General features: G+C 45.4%; 1 protein-coding gene across 1 annotated transcript in view; it reads left to right on the forward strand.

The window, feature by feature from the left end:
* The window catches only part of LOC138247246 (BPI fold-containing family B member 4-like), a 92,745-nt gene extending 83,592 nt beyond the window's left edge, over positions 1 to 9,153 (forward strand). Inside the window, exon 16 of the mRNA XM_069201975.1 lies at positions 8,824 to 9,153. Within this exon, the coding sequence (XP_069058076.1) occupies positions 8,824 to 8,853 (30 nt within the window). The 3' untranslated portion in view covers positions 8,854 to 9,153. The remainder of the gene's footprint in view (positions 1 to 8,823) is intronic.
* Positions 9,154 to 18,412: the final 9,259 nt, after the last annotated feature.

Here is an 18,412-nt window from a genome sequence, read left to right on the forward strand (position 1 = left end):
AGCCCAACCCGCAACAGAAAATGGAGTCATCACCAGTTGCCTACAGACTAACATCCTTCTTCCCAAAGATCCACTCACTATGATTACGCACCTGGTTAATATACTTGAAACCACGGGGAAGCCCGTCGTCTCACATACTGACTCTAGCCACCACACTTGGAAGAAGGATTTTTCACACATGCCGATCTAAGCATTTCCATCTCCCTCCAGAATGCACACCCTATGTCATCTTCTAGAATGTGTTCCCCTGCTGGCTGCAGGCACCCCAGAGGATGAGGATAGTATAATGTTTAAAGCAGCCCACTGGTGCAGGAAGATCTGATATTGGTCAACAGACCTAGCGGATGATAGCATAATGGCTCGCAGATAATGGCGCAGTCCTTCCATAAAAACCAGACAAGGAGACTGCATTGTGGTCAACTTCAGAAACCCAGGCATGGTGAAATCCCTTCTGCAGTGGATGAACCCCATATTACATAACAGTATTGCGATCCAAGCACTCCCCTTGGGGTTGTTTTAACCCTCCACAATATTCTATGGAAGCAACTTTATTTAGTCATGGGGTTGGCCTCCCCACTCCACTGTCTCTTTTGACACCACTGCCCTTCTGTAACTGCTTCTCTTGCTTATCTGGCTTGGGGGGAAATGACTGACAGTTCCCTGATGTTGATAAAGAGTCTGGAAGCCTGGAGGTATTAAAGGTTGAAAAGCCTTCTAATCCTATTTGCACCAAAGTGATAATTGCTGAGAAACGGGTTGAAGCTTGGGAACCACATCAGATATTCGATCAGCAGGAGGATTTGACCATGATATCTTGGAACCCAGCTGGGATTATTCCCAGACCTATCGACTCTTAATGGTCTTACTTCATAGGGAAGCATGATGTTTGTTTTTCCATGAGAGATGGATAGAAAATGTTTATAAATGGCAAAAAACAATATTACATGCTCACATACAGCACTACCAATAGATTCTCCTGACTTTATGGGGCTTCTGCTGAAATTTCCCTCTGGACTGTTTATAGCACTATTTAACGTTTATGCCAGATCAGTACCAGTTTGTAACAAATCAACCATTCTGGCTATACTGGATGAATACATTGAAAGGTATCAGTCACAAGCAAAAATGGTAGTTGTGGCTCAATGCCTTATTTGAGCAAGAAGATGAGCAACGGGAAATAGCCTGCTTATTTGGTAAACCCAATTCCACTTTTCCAGTACAGCCTTTGAACTTGCATCTATAGTGGTGGGTTGTGGAATTAGAGCATTAAATGTGTGAGCTTGCTTCAATCAGAAAAGATCAGTTACATTCAAAAGGGGTTCTTGTTCAAATGTTATTGACTGTTTTCTTGGTGTGTGGCTTTGACCATTGCTTAAAGATATAAAGGTTTTACTTGTATTGATAGTAATTATAACCCAGTGGTTACATAAAAGAGGGGACTCCCTCAAAAGAGACTTAGCCACTTCCCATACTTTGGCCCCAGAGCCCAGTTTAGCCAACAACTATAGGAGAGTCTGCTGGCCTCTAGTAATGTCAAACCGCAAGCTGAAGGCAGAGATCTACGAGTGATTTAAATTTTGCCTCTCTGATTACGAGGAAACTTCTGTCTCTGCAGTCACAATCCTGGATATTCACGAATGCCTCTTTAGCAAACTGCAGTGAATTTTCTACGAACAAAAAACACATATACCCAGCCAATCCATATAAGATACCCCAAATGGTTTAATGCAGAGTGAAAAGTGACGATTGGGAGGGAAAGAACAGACAGGATCTGCTGCAGGCTGTTAAAATAAATGAAAGCACATAATTTCACATGGGAGCCCAAATAGCATGTATACCTACCGTTATCATATTGAGCCCGAGAAGTGGTTAGGCCACTTCTCTGCACTGTACGCCCATGAAACTCCTAATGCTCAACCCACCTCTAGGGAATCCTGAGGCCAAACGGAAGCTGCATTGAATCTAGCACTTTTCAAGAGTATAGAGACAATGGGGGTCATTCTGACCCTGGCGGTCATGGACCGCCAGGGCCAACGACCGCGGAAGCACCGCCAACAGGCTGGCGGTGCTTCAGGGGCCATTCTGACCGCGGCGGTAAAGCCGCGGTCAGAAAAGGGAAACCGGCGGTTTCCCGCCGGTTTTCACCTGCCCCAGGGAATCCTCCACGCCATGGGGATTCCGACCCCCTTCCCGCCATCCTGTTTCTGGCGGTTTTCACCGCCAGAAACAGGATGGCGGGAACGGGCATCGTGGGGCCCCTGGGGGCCCCTGCAGTGCCCATGCCACTGGCATGTGCACTGCAGGGGCCCCCTAACAGGGCCCCATTAAGATTTTCAGTGTCTGCAAAGCAGACACTGAAAATCGCGACGGGTGCAACTGCACCCGTCGCACACCAGCAACTCCGCCGGCTCCATTCGGAGCCGGCTTCATCGTTGCTGGGGCTTTCCCGCTGGGCGGGTGGGCGGCCTTTTGGCGGTCGCCCGCCAGCCCAGCGTGAAAGTCAAAATAACCGCCGCCGCCCGCGTGAGTCAGAATGACCCCCAATATTTTTTAGACTGGACACCCTCTCTGCTATTAATAATCTCAAATCAGCAAAAGCTCCTGGGCCAGACCGAATACCGGGTGAGTTTTACAAATCCGAACCACAGATATGGGCTAGTTAGGTAACCTTCAGTCGAGCCAAAATAAGCACCTCTGATCAAGGGTTTACGTTTGCTTTTATAAATTGGAAATACGCACTGCTCAGCAACCAGAGATTGTATATGGCCTTTATTGACTTATGGACTGCATTTGATCTTGTCCCCTGCAAGAATACCTGGAAGGTGCTCATAGGAATGGGGGCCCCCAGAAGCCTGGTTAGTCTCTTTGCTAGATCATGCAGCAAAAACTATGCCCTGGTCCGATGGGGTAGCACAGGTGAATTGACTACTCTCATCTCCATTTTCCATAGGGTTTGTCAAGGGTGTGTCCTCACCCCTGCCCTGTTCGCCCTGTATACTAATGATGTGATGTGAGGCACTGATAGCACTGGCACTGGTGCACAAACGATTCCCCTTTTCTAAACAGAGAACAAAATTCTCATACTCCGTTTTTGCAGACAAGTTGCTTCTTATTTCAAAATTCCTTGCAGGTCTTCAAAACCTAATTGATACGTTTTTTTATTTCTATGAATATATGGTATTTAGGAAAGGTATAACTAGAAGCGGAATTGTAAGAAAACCCTTTAAAAGGGTTTCAATGAACCCCTTGAAAGGGTTTTCTGTTCTGACTACCAAGGAGTCCAATTGTCTGATAAGTTCAAATGGGAACCCATTAATAATAAAATATACCTCATAACAGTCCATAGAGCTAATGCCATACTTCAACAGCACAAAAGTAATTTCACCAGTCCTTGAGGCTTACAATGTTAAAGCTAAACGTGCAGCACTCTTTGGAGCCTAAGTTTGGGATTATACTGATACCAAGAAGCTGGCTATAGCTGAGAATAACTTTGTAAGATCATTAATCATGGTTCCGACTAGCATGCCTCTTATCCAACTTTTCCTTGATTTAGGTACAAAACGTATTTTGGATGTGGCACAGCTGAAACCATTAGCATTCTGGATTTGCATCTGGTCAACCCCTGAGTTACTAGAATACAGGGACTCCCTAGGGGATCTAAGGAAAATGGGCAGTGCCTTGAAGGTTCATTGGCAGTGTTTTGTTTATAGCTGGTTCAAAAAGCTAGGCCTACTCAAATTGTGGGAGGAACCGGGGAATATCTGCAAATCAGAGATTGCCCTTCTGAAATCAACAAACTCAGTTTACATGTACGACCATCAAGCCATGAGGGGCACTTATGGAAAGTTAACTAAACAGTTTTTTAATTTGAAAATAAGTCCAGAATTTGATATATTTGTGGACAGCATTACAACACCCCTTGCCAGGCGTTTATCCGTGAGGTTCTGCCTGGGTAGCTTGCCCCTGAAGGTACCTAGCAGCAAGAGGGAAAAAGATCAGGCCTCTGACATGTGGCCAGCCTGTAACTTGGCTCCTGCGGCAGAGGAGCATATTTTGATCCAGATTTAAAAGAAAATGACAGAGTGCGATGGTGCGCTAAAATTGGCAGAGCAGCACTCCGTCATTTTCACAAGGCAGGGATGCGCCTTATTTAATAGACTATGGCACAACCCTTTGTTTTCCCTTGCACCGGCACTAAATTTGCTGCCGAGCGCCAACACAGCCACTCATCGCATGGTGCAAGGATGGCTGATTTGAGGGGGAGATAGTTTTTGTGCTTTGAAGGGACACCTTCCTACACAAAAACAATCTTAAATGACGGTTTGCTCTTCTGCAGCACACATAGGAAGAGCAAAAAACGAGGAGAAATAAAAGTATTTTGCCTCGTTGCGTCATGCTAACACCACCCCTGGGGTGACATTAGATTTTGGCGCTGCCTCAATGTTGGACGAGGCCCTTTTTGCAGGGTCATCCCCAAACCTTTTGCCTCCTTCCTCCTACTATTCCTGACCTTTTTTTGTTGGCTTTTGAACTTTGAGCATTATACCACTGCTAACCAGTGCTAAAGTTCATAGGCTCTCTGTGTAAATTTGATTTACTAGTAAGTCCCTAGTAAAGTGCACTAGGGGTGCCCAGGGTCTGTAAATCAAATGCTACTAGTGGGACTGCAGCACTGGTTGTGCCGCCCACATAAGTAGCCCTGTAATCATGTCTCAGACCTGACACTGCGGTATCTGTGTGTGCAGTTTTAAACTGTAAATTTGACTTGGCAAGTGTAGCCACTTGCCAGGCCTTAATTCTTCCCTTTTCCTACATGTAAAACTCCCCTAAGGTGGGCCCTAGGTAGTCCCATGGGCAGGGTGCAGTGTATGGTTAAAGTAGGACATATACTAATGTGTTTTATATGTCCTGACAGTGAAATACTGCCAAATTCAGTTTTCACTGTTGCAAGGCCTATCTCTCTCATAGGTTAACCTGGGGGCTGCCTTTAAACATGATTAAAACATAGATTCCCTTTAGGAGAAGATAGACATGTGAAGTGAGTTTGGGACCTCTGAATTCACAATTTAAAAATACATCTTTTAGTAAAGTTGGTTTTAAGATTGTGTGTTTGAAAATGCCACTTTTAGTAAGTGGGCATTGTCTTGCTTGAACCATTTTTCTGACTCTGCCTGTCTGTGGATTACCTGTCTGGTTAGATTTACAGTTGGACTGTTTGCTCCTTTCTCGAGACAGTGACACACAGGGGGCTGGGGTGTAATCTGCATATTCTGATGAGCCATCTGTGCTAGGAAGGGGAGAAGTAGTCACTCGCACCTGAAAGGGCTGTGCTTGCCCTCCTACAATGCAGACTCCATACCCCTGGCGTGTGTCTGAGGCCTTGCCTGGGCAAGGCAGGATTTTACAAACAGGTGAGACTTTTCCTTTGAAGTAAGCCTACTTCAAAGGCCAAAATGGGTGTAAGAAGAGGACCCAAAACCACAGACTTTAGACATTTCTTGGGGTAGACACGGACACTTCTGGACAAGAAACCTGCGGGTGAAGAATCCCTGAACCAGACCTGCCAAGAGGAACTGCCTGGCTGCCCAAAAGACTCACTGGGACTGCTGCCTTGCTGTTGCCCTGCTGCCCTGCTGCTCTCTGGCTGTGCTGAGAAGTGCTCTCCATGGGCTTGGATGGAACTTGCCTCCTGTTGCCTGAAGTCTCAGGACCAAAAAGGCTTCACTCCTGCAACTGGACTCCTTGTGCAGTGAAAATTTGATGCACAGCCTGCTAAAAACAATGCACAGCCTGCCCCGCGGTGAGAAATTCACCACACGCTGAACCGTAATGACACAGCGTGACTTTGCAAGGAGAAGATCGACATAGCGCCTGCTATGCGACTGGAACTTCAACTCACGGGCCACCGCATTGATGCACAGCCAACCTGGGATGACTCAGCCCGACTTCTAGAGGGAAATCGATGCAGCGCCTGCCGTGCGGGAGAAGTTTCCATGCAACGCCCACTGGATCAACACAGCCCTCGTGGCTTCAGTCCGCAAGCCCAAGATTCCACGCACCTTACACGGGGCGCCAGAAAACCCTGCGAACCCGAAGAGGAACCAAGTCCTTGCGCCAGAAAATGAAACAAAGTCTTCCCCTGGGTGGAAAATAACAACGCAAGTCGGTGTGCGAAGGGGCGAAACCGACACATACTTCCCCGTTTTCCACGCATCGCCTTCTCTGCGGTCCCTTGCGGAGATTTTGAACGTGAACCAGGTACTTTGTGCTTGCAAGAGACCTTTATTGTTTTTAAAAAACATTTATTTGTTTTGCAAAGACTTAAGACACTTTATATCACTTTTCAGTGATATCTCAACATATACTTATTGCATTTTAATCGTTTTGGCCTGCTTCTTATCAGATAAATATTATATATTTTTCCAAACACTGTGTGTGTTATTTTTGTGGTGCTATATGGTGTTAGTGTATGATTTATTGCACAAATACTTTACACATTGCCTTTTAAGTTAAACCTGACTGCTCAGTGCCTAGGTACCAGAGGGTGTGCACAGGATAATTTGGATTGTGTGTGACTTACCCTGACTAGAGTAAGGGTCCTTGCTTGGACAGGGGGTAAACTGACTGCCAACCAAAGATCCCATGTTCAACATTTAAGTTTAGGAAATCTCATAATTCTGGGGCAGCAGCAAAATGCAATGGGTGTTGCTGTGGCAAGCCCACAGGAACATCGATTACACACTACGTCCACGCAAAGTGCTGCGTGTGAAGAGGCCGTATTTACAAGGTGGCGTTATGCCACAAAAAACCTTGTAAATACGGCGCAGGGCCTAGCACCACCTGAGCACCATTAAAAGTGTGATGCTCCGGTGGCGCTAGGGCCTCTTAAATATGCCTCTTTGTTCTTCTGCCCAGGGTATCGTGGATTGCGCCTAAAGGGCATGCACCTGACGTGCCTGAAATTGGGGATTGCCGGTTATCAAGTTGCCCAGCAAATTTATAAAACTTATACTCCTGGTCCTATTGTATTCTCGGTCAGCCACTTCTTATTAAGTGTCTGGTTCAAACAAGCAAAGCTCCAGATGTAACCTCTTTTTAATTTGTGGTAACTAAAAAACAAATTACCTTCTCTAACCCTGAATCTCTTAGTCGCACATGCTTATAGCAGTCTGCTCCAACCCTATGTTGTTGTGGTGTCAGATTCTCCGACCCAGGTGGTCCAACTGAAGAATCAGCTTGCATTGGTTGCTGTGATTCCTATAAGTGTATAAAGATTAGATTTTTATGAACCTTTGTAAGTACTACATGTATTAATTTTTGTAATAGGCTGTGTTGGATTGTCCACCTTGTTTGGACTTTTAGGTCATCCTGATTCTTGATAGCTCTGCATTTTATGAATGTTGCACTTTATTCGGACCTGCACATCACATTTTTCACTAGATTATTACATTTGATTTTAATTTTAAGTGAGATCACTCTGTATATACACGGAGTGCATTTAGCTCTTCTTTGTGCTGTGCCACTGTGACTATTCCCTACAAATTTCGATGACAATTAATGTAATGAAAATTGGATAGTTGCATGTATTTATAAGAACTGATTTTTAATATGATGGTTATGGTAACTGAATAAAGTATTTTTGATGATGATGAAACATCTGAGACCCATCCTACACAGGTCCGCTTAAATGCTGCCAGTCATTGGCCATCAGCAGTGCTGATGAATGATACACTGGCAGTAAATCAGTAGGTTTTTTGTAAATGAGGTGGGGAACCACAAATTTGATAATGCAGAAGAACCCTACCTGACAATGTGGCTTCACCCTCTGTCAAACTCTAAAAGACACTTTTTCTGACTTCCATGACTTCTTCCTTAGAAGTTCTGAAGACATATTACTCAATGTGTTTCTCCTTAACACTAATATATTGTAAAAGCAAGCATATCTTGTTCAGCCACTTAATTATCTTTTGTCTGCGGGAGGTGATTCACTAGACTCACCTCTGAACTCCCACACATTAGCTTTGTCTACAAACAAGTAACTTCATTATTGACATACATATGATGTCCTTTCATAGGCCATCACTTAACATGTTGCACTGTTCTAAATGCATACAAGTTACCCCAACATACGATCACACCCACTTTCTTCCCCTTGAATATTTTCCAAATTTTAATGAGTTCAAGACACATTTCTTTACCTGCCAAAACTGTGTCATGATATGCAAACTGGACCAGCAGCGCGGTATCGTCATAAGAGATAAGTCACGTTCAGCAGCTCACATCTTTGAGTCTCCAGTTTAGTATCAGAATTCCCATTTGATTATCCCCATTAGGAAGCTTGTACAGGGGTGAAAAGGCCTCATTAGAAGCTGTAAAATGTATATCACGTCTGATTTAGTAGACATTTTGTCCTAGAGCAGGAAGTGTCCAAGCACTTTGCAAATGACACCATTTTGCTCTCTGTCACTGGGCACTGGGTCCGGAGCTAGGACGGAGCACTCAGCCAATGCTAGGGCTGTGCCAGGCGCACCCACCTGCAAAAAAGCAAACCCGTGGACCCCACCAGGGTGGCTGCAGTCATAGAATTCGCCCAGCCTTCAAGGTACCTTTAAACAACTGACAAAGGGTTTGCACATTCTGCCACAGAGGTACATTATAGCTGCTCTGAAGATATGTGTTTGCCTGGCTGAAAGCTCTGCAGTCAGAGTGACAATAGGACAATGGTTTTGTTTTCTTTACTGAATCATGTCATATTTATTCTCTACTCCATTACCTTCCTACTCTCCAAATGATTGTAATGACTGTATTGTTTCTTGTTCACAGGATCTGATTGTGCTGCAAACCCCATCCTAAAAGGACAGCAAGACTGAGAGCACCATCTCAGTACAGCAGCGGTTTCATGCAAAGTTCTGTGCAGAGACGCTCACAGCGAGGCATGCGCCCTCTGCAGTCTTTAATTGTATAGATTGCACTGGGACTTAAGGAAAGCTTCAATTGCCACTGCAACATTATGGAATCAAAATGTTACTGATTCAATTACGCTGTCAATTCATAGATGGCACAGGACACATCACTGGCAGAATGGCAGTGGGATTTTGCATCCTTTTTCTCGAATAAACCAGTTTACCTACCCCATTTTCGTGTGCTTTGTCCTATGTTTGTATGAGTGTCAAGCAGCTAATAAATTCTTAATTAATTTGTATTCAGTCCTTTAATGAATCAAGCTAAATGTAGTTACAAAGTTTTATTCTAGGAGATAACCAACTTCCATAATTTAGCAGGTGTAGGAAATCACCCAATACTGAACCTGGCAATCTAAAGTCCAAGGCCCAGGATCCAAATATTATGGAAAACAATGAGAAGATTTCGGGATACCAGAATTACTGACACCACCTGGGGGTCTTCGTATGGAATTTGTGCATTAGTAGCTTCTCCCAAAGAATATTGAATAACTATGAGGAACCGTTTTTTAAGCGCCAGTATTCCACAATTAATCCTGATTCCAAGCGGTTTGACTTAGAAGACAAGAATTCGATGCTCTGAACAGGTGGTAAATGAATGTGGGGGCTACTCTGCTGGGTGTGGTGAGCGAGATGTATGGATGATGTGGGATAAAAGGAAAGCTACGTCATGGCGGGGCTACTTTTAATGCTTCCTCTGTTCTGTGTCTGAGGTTCAGGTGGGGCTGCCCATTCCGCAATGATTTTACTGCCCATTAAAATTATGTTTAACAATACTCTGCCAATTGTGATCGGGCGGAGTGTAATACCAATTTGCTTGACTTGTAATCAGAACCTGTATAGCGGGACAGAAATTCAAATGCAGTTTTCAGCCATGGACCTCTGAGGGAAACCTACACAACATTTCACATTTACATTACAATGACATTTTGATGAAATTAGGAAAACAGTACCTACCGACATGGAGGACCAGAATGTGAATTGCATAAACGTCCATTGTTTTGCATTTCTTGGTTAGAAGTGTTTTAATGATGTAATCCGATATCGAAATGATGTTTTGCTCCATTTCATTTTGCAGTAATAAGAGCAGTTTATGGCAGAAAAGAATAAGTGGCACATACAGGAGCCCCGAGCGCCATTCCAATGCCAAATTAGCGTCTTTTTTTTTACACAAATGTGGCATTAAAAGGCCTAAAATGCTGTGCCATTTTTACAAAGTGGCACAATGCATGCATTGCGCCTCTTTGCATCCCTTTGCTCTACATTATGCCTGCGCCAGGCCTAATGTATGCAAGGGGGCGTTCTCCCACTAGGAGGGCCAAAAAAATGGCACAAGGAAATCTTGGAGATTTCCTTGCACCATTTGTTTCGGGAACTTTTAACGCCTGCTCAGAGCAGGTGTTAAAAGGAGGCCATCATTGGTTACAATGGGCCTCAGGGTGCTTAGCAGGATTAGAGTTAAACTTTTTGACGCTAACCCTGCAAAGCGCCGGACTAGATACAAAAATTCTGATGCTAGTCCCCTACCTATTGCAATGGTGCACTGTATTTTAAATACGGCGCACACATGGTGATCTTGAGGGGTGCTAAGGGGTGCTTCAAAAGTATGCCCCTTAATTACCATGTTTTAGCTTCAAAACAGGAACATTGTTTTTTGCTGCTGCAAATTTTCAATGACTGTATAAAAGAACAACATCCTACACTGCTGGTTACATGAGCAGAATATGAACTAACTGCGGTTTTGTGAACTAATTCATGCACTGTTGTGATCTGTTTGAACAGATGCATAGACTCCACTCTGATTTTCATCCTCCTATTGTTGAGCAGGAGTACTTTTTAGATTACAAATATCTGTAAATTAGCACCAACAAACTCTTTGTGTGAATGTAAACTTTACAAAGACAAATCTTTTGTATAGGTTGCAGCATGTATAACAGCTCATTTCAGTGTTTAATGCTTTATCTATTTAATGTGTGTTTTTCTACCTTGAACTTTAATACATTTAAATGTGTATACCAGTGCAAGAAACAATGCATACACAGCAAAGACTGAAGGCCTGCTTTAGAGTTTGGCGGAGGGGGTTACTTTGTCACCATGGTGATAGATAGCCTGTTTAATGAAATTTAAATGCCATAGGATATAATGAGATTTATATTTTGATGGAAGGGAAATCTGTCACTATTGTGACCAAGTAACCCCTTCGTCAAACTGTAAGTGCCAGATTTACAAGTCCCTAGCGCTACTTGAGCATCACTTTTTGCAATGCTCCGGTGGTGCTAACCACTTCTTCACATTTACAAGGAGATGTACACCACTTTTTGTGGCGTTACGCCTCCTTGTAAATATGAGCCCCTCCGACACAGCTTTCTGGGTCAGAGAGGCGTGCAATGGGTGTTGCAGTGGGTGTTCCACCGCACCAACCATTGCTTTTAACGCTGTCCAAGATTTACAGGAACTCCTGAATTTGAGATAGGTCCAAAACCTAACGCCACCCCAGGGGTGGTGTTAGCATGGCACAACGAGGAGGAATACTTTTACTCCTCCTTGTTTTTTTTTTTCTTTTTCCATGTGTGCTGGTGTTGTGTAGCCATTTTAGTTATAGCTCCATTCATGTTATTTTAGCATACTAGGCCTGCCACTGTGCACTTTAACCTAGATATAATTTACTCGGCTTCGCTTTCCTATTGTTACACTAGCCACTTTTACAGCCTTGTTTTATTTTCTTCTGTCTAACTGTTTTTGCCTCAGCCAGAACTCTGTTCTCATACAAGACATTCTTGCTCACTCTGTGCTTCTTCCAAGGCTGCAGTAAGATAGGTTGCCGGTGAATGTGGTATAAAGTTTTGTCTCTGACATTCATAGAAAACACACATCCTTACATAGGGACATTTTCTCAGAACATCAGCTGTTTTATTATAAAACACTTCTCTGTCCCTTATACGTTAAGAGGGAGATTCCAGCCAAAGAACCACGACTGTATGCTGATTGCTGAATGCTTTGCTACAGCTGCTTATGCAGACTTCAGGCCTTTGCTCAGGTATGGGGGATGATGTCTTCCCAGGGGAACCCAAAGGGTTCCCCTGGAGCTTAGAGCTTAACATGCTGTGCTCTATCATAGCCTAGGAAAAAATTAGTCTATTGACTGTAGTGACAACATGGTAGCGTTATTTCTATGCTTTACACTGCTTGCCACAATTTTACCCTTGTCATGCTGTATCGTCCTGGTTATTGCAGCCCATGCTTTGCTATCTAAGATGCAGTTGCTACATTAAACACTATTAAAACATATACTGCCTCTGATTGTCATTGTGTATGTGAGACTAATGTAACTGAGAGAAACGGATGAGACCTGAGAGACCACGGCTTCCCCGAGAAACCAGTAATGCCTTTGTTGGTGCAGGCAGCTTGATTTAGTGCCGGTGCAGGGGGAAACGCAGGGGTGTGCCGTATTCTTGTAATAATGGTGCATCTCTGAGTTTTAAAACTAGTGCAGCACCACACTGAGCCAGTTTGTTGTAACTCTGGCCCTGAGTTGCAAAACTTAGAACCAGGAGTCCTTCAGAATCCTGACCACTTTACTTAGTCACACTGTGTGACTCTGGGCAAATAACTTTCTGTACCTGTTACCTATTCCCTTATCTGCAAAAATGTAGTTGCGCCAGGCACTGGCTCAATAAAAAGTACAGCCACAAAGGGCTTTGCGAGCAGAGTTGCTCCTCGAGTCCTGAGCCACTTTAGGGATGCTGTGAAGTCTGTTTGTGCCTTAGGAGAAGGGAGGCATTGAAGTATACCACTTGGCACCTAAATAGAGCATCACAGTGAGTGCTCTCACCCTAGATCCAGGGTGTGGTGTCAGGGATAATAAAGCGGACAGTGCACATAAGCTCAGTGTTATGTTGCACCGTAGCAAAGTTTCCATGAAGGTTCCTGTGCAAGCAAGAGACCTACTTGCTTCATCGGGCGGCTTTTCAATTGAGGCCTTAGGGTGTTGCTCCACTAAATTAAATGTTAAATAAAATGTTTTTTTTAGCACCCCCTCAGCAGCCAGCCATTGAGCTGACAGTGACTTCTTAATCTAATCACAAGCCTAAAACTGTTAATACACAAGTTGTTTTAAATTCTCATTCCCTGCCCTTATTGTAGCCACTTTTATGATGTGTAGCTTCAGTAAAGTTAGCGTTGAGATATCTAGCTGATTGTAGTGGGGCAAATGGTACATTAATGGAGGCAAACACAAATTTTCATGGTACCAGAGGTACTAAAACCAGTCTGATCAGGCATCTTAAATATGTGAACAGGGCCGTAGTGTCTATGTCAAATATTTATATCAACAAACACATGGTGCACTATTCTGCAATACGTTATTCATGAGGAGACCGTGCAATAAAGCATGGACTCACAGGACTTAGAAAGAGTTATTCAATCTCTGTCTCAAACATTCTGTCTGCAAAAATGTTGCTGCAAATGTGGCTCTAAGGGGCAAAAGGCTTGTAAATCTGGCCCTGTGTGTTTTGTGCTGCAACAGAAGAAAAATCACAGCGACACAGTCAATGACGCTGCTGACTGCACCGTCACCTGGCAATGCCAAACGGAGCTGTGCCCCACATTGCACCACAACCCTGGTCTTACCAACAATGCCACCTGACACCACCTCCAAACTGGTGCTTGCACCCTGACCTATGGGCCCCACACTCTGCATCGCCTAGCTCACACCGCAGCCCTGGCATTCCTGAAGATGACACTCCACACTGACACCGATGCCGCTGACTACACCGTGGCCTGAGGACACTTCTCGTGAGGTACACAACACACCATCCCATCCCGCAGCTCAGCCCCAGTCCACCGACGTCAGCGCCATTGACTCCAGTGACGTCATTAGGTGCCCCTGTCTGCACCGCGACCAGTGGGTGCCACCACCTTGGGTCTTCCGTTCACAGTGCTTCAGCAATGACGCCAGCACTGCCTACACAATGACCTGGATACACCGCATGTTGCACCGCCCCACTTCACACCGCAGCCCTGGTCTCACATACGCCGAAGGATGGCGTCACCGAGATGCTACTTGCACTGTAACCTGTGTGCACCGCATGGCACATTGTCCCGCTACACACCAACACCATCAATGCCAGCGCTCCTGACTTTGTCATCAGCCCAGAGTTCGATCTGCAATTCGTATGACTTCAAGGGCCCAACGACCACTGCACCAAGCTCCGGAACCAAAGCCTGCAATGCCAGCGACACCGCACTCCAGATCTCATCATGAGGATCTAAACGCCCTGCATTTCTAAGGTACTGTTTGAAGGGTCCGTGATGGGGCTGAACTGATGAATTTGTTGTTCACGATGCCGTGATAGCCCCAGATGGTGCTATCGATTTCAAGTTGAACTTCCTACTACAGCATGTCTCAGTCAAGAGCATCATCAGTAACATCCCTGGATTTGGTTTTTGAGGAGGATAGGTTGGAAACCTACACCATGGAGGAACTTAAGTCAGATTGCGAAAGCCTCAAAGTCCAAGTTAGAGGCCCCACCAAGAAGTAGGAGCTACAAAAAAGCACTGAGGGCCTGTGTAGCAGACAGAAAAGCCAGTGGGCATTCCGATCAAATTAGGGGGACCATGGAGCCAAATCCAAGGGAAGTTGCGCTGGGGGTGCATGAGCTGCTAGGGGGGAGGTACCCCATAGGCCAGGCAACAGTGGTGGTTCAAAGGGGCTGACTCCAGATGAGCTGGAAGACAGGAGAGAAGCCAGGAGATATCAGATAGTGTTGTAGAGGCGATACAAGGAGGAGAAGAGGATGCTCTTAGATCATGAGCTCAGAGTAAAGGAGCTGAATCAGAGGAGTAGATCAAGCAGCGATGGTGGCAGTAATACTGTAGGAGGATGGCTTTGGTGGAGTGGGTACCTAAGGTACTTACACCTTATACCAGGCCCAGTTATCCCTTATTAGTGAAATGTAGGCAGTGTCTAGAAGCCAGACTGTCTAGAGGTAGCTGTAGGCAGAGCAGCCAAGGCTGAACTACGAGACATGCAAAGCTCTTGCAATACCACTGTAGTCACACAGTACTTCCATACAAGAAAGACAATATTCAGTGTTAACAAAAAATAAAGGTACTTTATTTTAGTGACACAAGACCAAAAATATCTTAGAGGCTATACGCCCTTTGGGGGTAACTATTATACATAAAATATACACTAGTAACGAAAATCAGTAAATACTCATAAAATAGTACAAATAGTGCAAAACACAATATATTAAAATGGACCAAGGGGGAGCACAAACAATACACTAAAATAGTGGAATGCGAATATCGGTTTCCCACCTGGGCAAGAGTAGTGTGTAGAGGGGCACTGGGAGAGTAAGAAAACACCAAAGGTAAGTAAAATACCCTACCCCAGAGCCCAGGAAAACAGGAGTAAAGTACATCAAGTTTCCTCAGAACACACTAGAGGTTGTGATAAAGAATTGGGCAAAATCCAAGCAAGATGCAAGACACCAATGATGGATTCCTAGACCTGAAGACCTGTGGAGAGAGGAGACCAAGTCAAAGAACTGATGAAGAGTCCAGGAAGATCAGGAGCCCCTGCTAACCCGGATGAAGTTGCAAAAGTGGAACTTCTGGTTGGAAGAAAAATTCAGAGACACCAAAGAAGACAGCTGCGGGTTCCTGCTTGGTGCAAGAGATGTCCAACATAGAAGAGATGAATACAGGCTTGTTATTGTCGTTGGATTCCGCCAACAAGCCTTGGCTCACGCAAGAGATGCGTTTAGTAAAAGGCGCTACCTGGCCCCAAGAAGGACATGGGGATCTCAACTCGGACTGAGGAGACAGAAGGGGCTCTCAGCACTTCAAAGAGCCCTCAAAATACCAGGCAGCACCTGCAGGACTCCCAGGACACGAGGACAAAGGAATTGCAAATCGCGTTGTCGCAGCACTACACAAAGGGATCCCACGCAACCGGAGAAAAACTCAGTGAGCTGTGCTTCAAAGGAGAGAATGCTGGGGACCTGGGCTAGGCTGTGCATGAAGGATTCCTTGGAGAAGCGCACAGAAGCCCTAGGAGCTACAAAATATGCAGTGCACAAGGATACCCTCTAGCACGGACAGGCAAGCTCTTACCTCCACCAAATTTGGACAGTTGGACTTTTGGACAGTCAGGGACACTGTGGTCCACAAGCTTTGTTCCAGGATCCACGTTCACCATCAGGAGAGGGGACCCAGAGTACAGGTCATCACTGCAGAGACATGCCTGCTGAAGCAGGTAAGTGACTCTGTCATTCCTCGGGAGATTCCTTTGGTCCTTCTGGTGCAGGATGAAGACAGGCAGTCATCAGAGCATGCACAACCTGGAACTTGTTGCAGTTGCTGGCAGGAGCTGGAGTTACAGAGTTGCAGTAGACGTCTTCGATACTTTGTTGCAGTTGTAGAGTTCCTGGAGCAGTTCTGGGGTTGATCCGATGGTAGAAGGTGAAGCAAAGGTTGCAGAGGAGTCCTGCTGGAGTCTTGCAAACCGAATCTGAGGAAACACCCAGAGGAAAGACCCTAAATAGCCCTGAGAGGGGTTTGGTCACCTAACCAGGTAAGCACCTATCAGAAGGGGTCTTTGACGTCATCTGCTGGCACTGGCCACTCAGATGCTCCCAGAGTTCCCTGACCATCCTGAAAAGAGGATGGCAGAACCCAGGGACACTCTGGAGAAGCTCTGGGCACCACCCCTGGTATGGTGATGGACAGGGGAGTGGTCACTCCCCTTTCCTTTGTTCAGTTTTGTGCCAGAGCAGGGACTGGGGGTCCCTGAACTGATGTAGACTGGATTATGCAAGGAGGGCACTGTTTGTGTCCTTCAAAGCATTTTCAGAGGCTCTGGGATGATACTCCTCCCTTGCCTGTACCTTCTATTTCCAAAGGGAGAATGTGTAACACCACTCTCCTAAAGGAAATGCATTGTTCTGCCTTCCTGGGATTGAGCTGCTCAAGCCCCAGGAGGGCAGAAGCCTGTTTGTGAGGTGGCAGCAGCTGGGGCTGCAGTGGAAACCACAGAGAGCTGGTTTGGCAGTACTGGTGGAGCCCCCACGGTGCATGGAATTGGCCCCCCAATACCAGAATCAGATTGGGGTTACAATTTCAAGTTTCTAGACACCTCACATGGCCATATTCGGGGTTAGCATTTTGAAGCTACATATGTGTATTCACTTATATGTAGTGCATGCTTACAATGGTGTCCCTGCACTCACAAAGTCTGGGAAAATGGCCCTGGACAACGTGGGGGCACCTCTGCTAGTGTAGGCGTGCCCTTACACACAGGCACTATGCACCTAGTCTTCAGGGTCTGAAGGTTAGATATATAGGTGACTTGTAAGTGACCTGGTGCAGTGAAAATGGCTGTGAAATAGTGCTTATACTATTTCACTCAGGCTGCAATGGCAGTCCTGAAGAAGCATTTGTATGAGCTCCTTATGGGTGGCAAAATAAATGCTGCAGCCCATAAGGATCTCCAGGAAGCCCAAAGCCCTGGGTACCTAGGTACCATATACTAGGGACTTATAAAGGGAGTCCAGTATGCCAATTTGGAGTGGAATTTGGAGTATAGTGGCATATTTAGAAAAGGAATGAGCATGAGCACTAGAGTGCTGATTAGCAGGACCCCAGTGACAATTTAGAAAACAGTAAAACACACTGACAAGCAGGCCATAAACCATAATCACTGGGGTCCTGACTAGCAGGATCCCAGTGACACAGTCAAAGACACACTGACATCAGGTAGATATTGGGGGTAACATGCCAAGAAAGATGGTACACAAACCCCTCCCAAATGAGGGACAATAAGGCTACCCTTGCCCAGATGAGTCTTCATTGTCTAAGTGGAAATATCTGGAGAGTCCATCTGCATTGGAGTGGTTACTCCCATGTCTGTGTTCCACTGTAAAGTCCATCCCCTGTAGGGAAATGGACCACCTCAACAATTTAGGGATTACTCTTTTTTATCAGTTTTAACCAAAAGAGAGGTTTGAGGTTTGTCTGAACTATGCAGTGAGTCCCAAAAAGGTATGGTCTCAGCTTCTTCAGGGCCCAGACAACAGCGATAGGCTCTCTCTCTCTGGCTGACCAATGCTTTTCTCAAGGGGTCAAACTCCTACCAATAAAGGCAACAGGATGACCCTGGTCCTCTGAGCTCATTTGTGATAATACTGCCCACACCCCTAGTTCAGACCTATCTGTCTGGACAATGACCTTTTTAGAGTAGTCTTGGCACTTTAGGACAGGTGCAGTACACATAGCCTGCTTAAGCTCCTCAAAAGCTTTCTGACAGCTGGCTGACCATAATACCTTCTCAGGCATTGTCTTTGAAGTCAGGTCATTAAGAGGGGCAGCAATGGTGCCGTAGTTGTTAATAAACCTCCTGTAATACCGGGTGAGACCAGGAAAGGCTCTGACCTTGGTCTGAGTAGTAG

This window comes from Pleurodeles waltl, chromosome 7, assembly GCF_031143425.1.
Source record: "Pleurodeles waltl isolate 20211129_DDA chromosome 7, aPleWal1.hap1.20221129, whole genome shotgun sequence".
NCBI lineage: Eukaryota > Metazoa > Chordata > Amphibia > Caudata > Salamandridae > Pleurodeles > Pleurodeles waltl.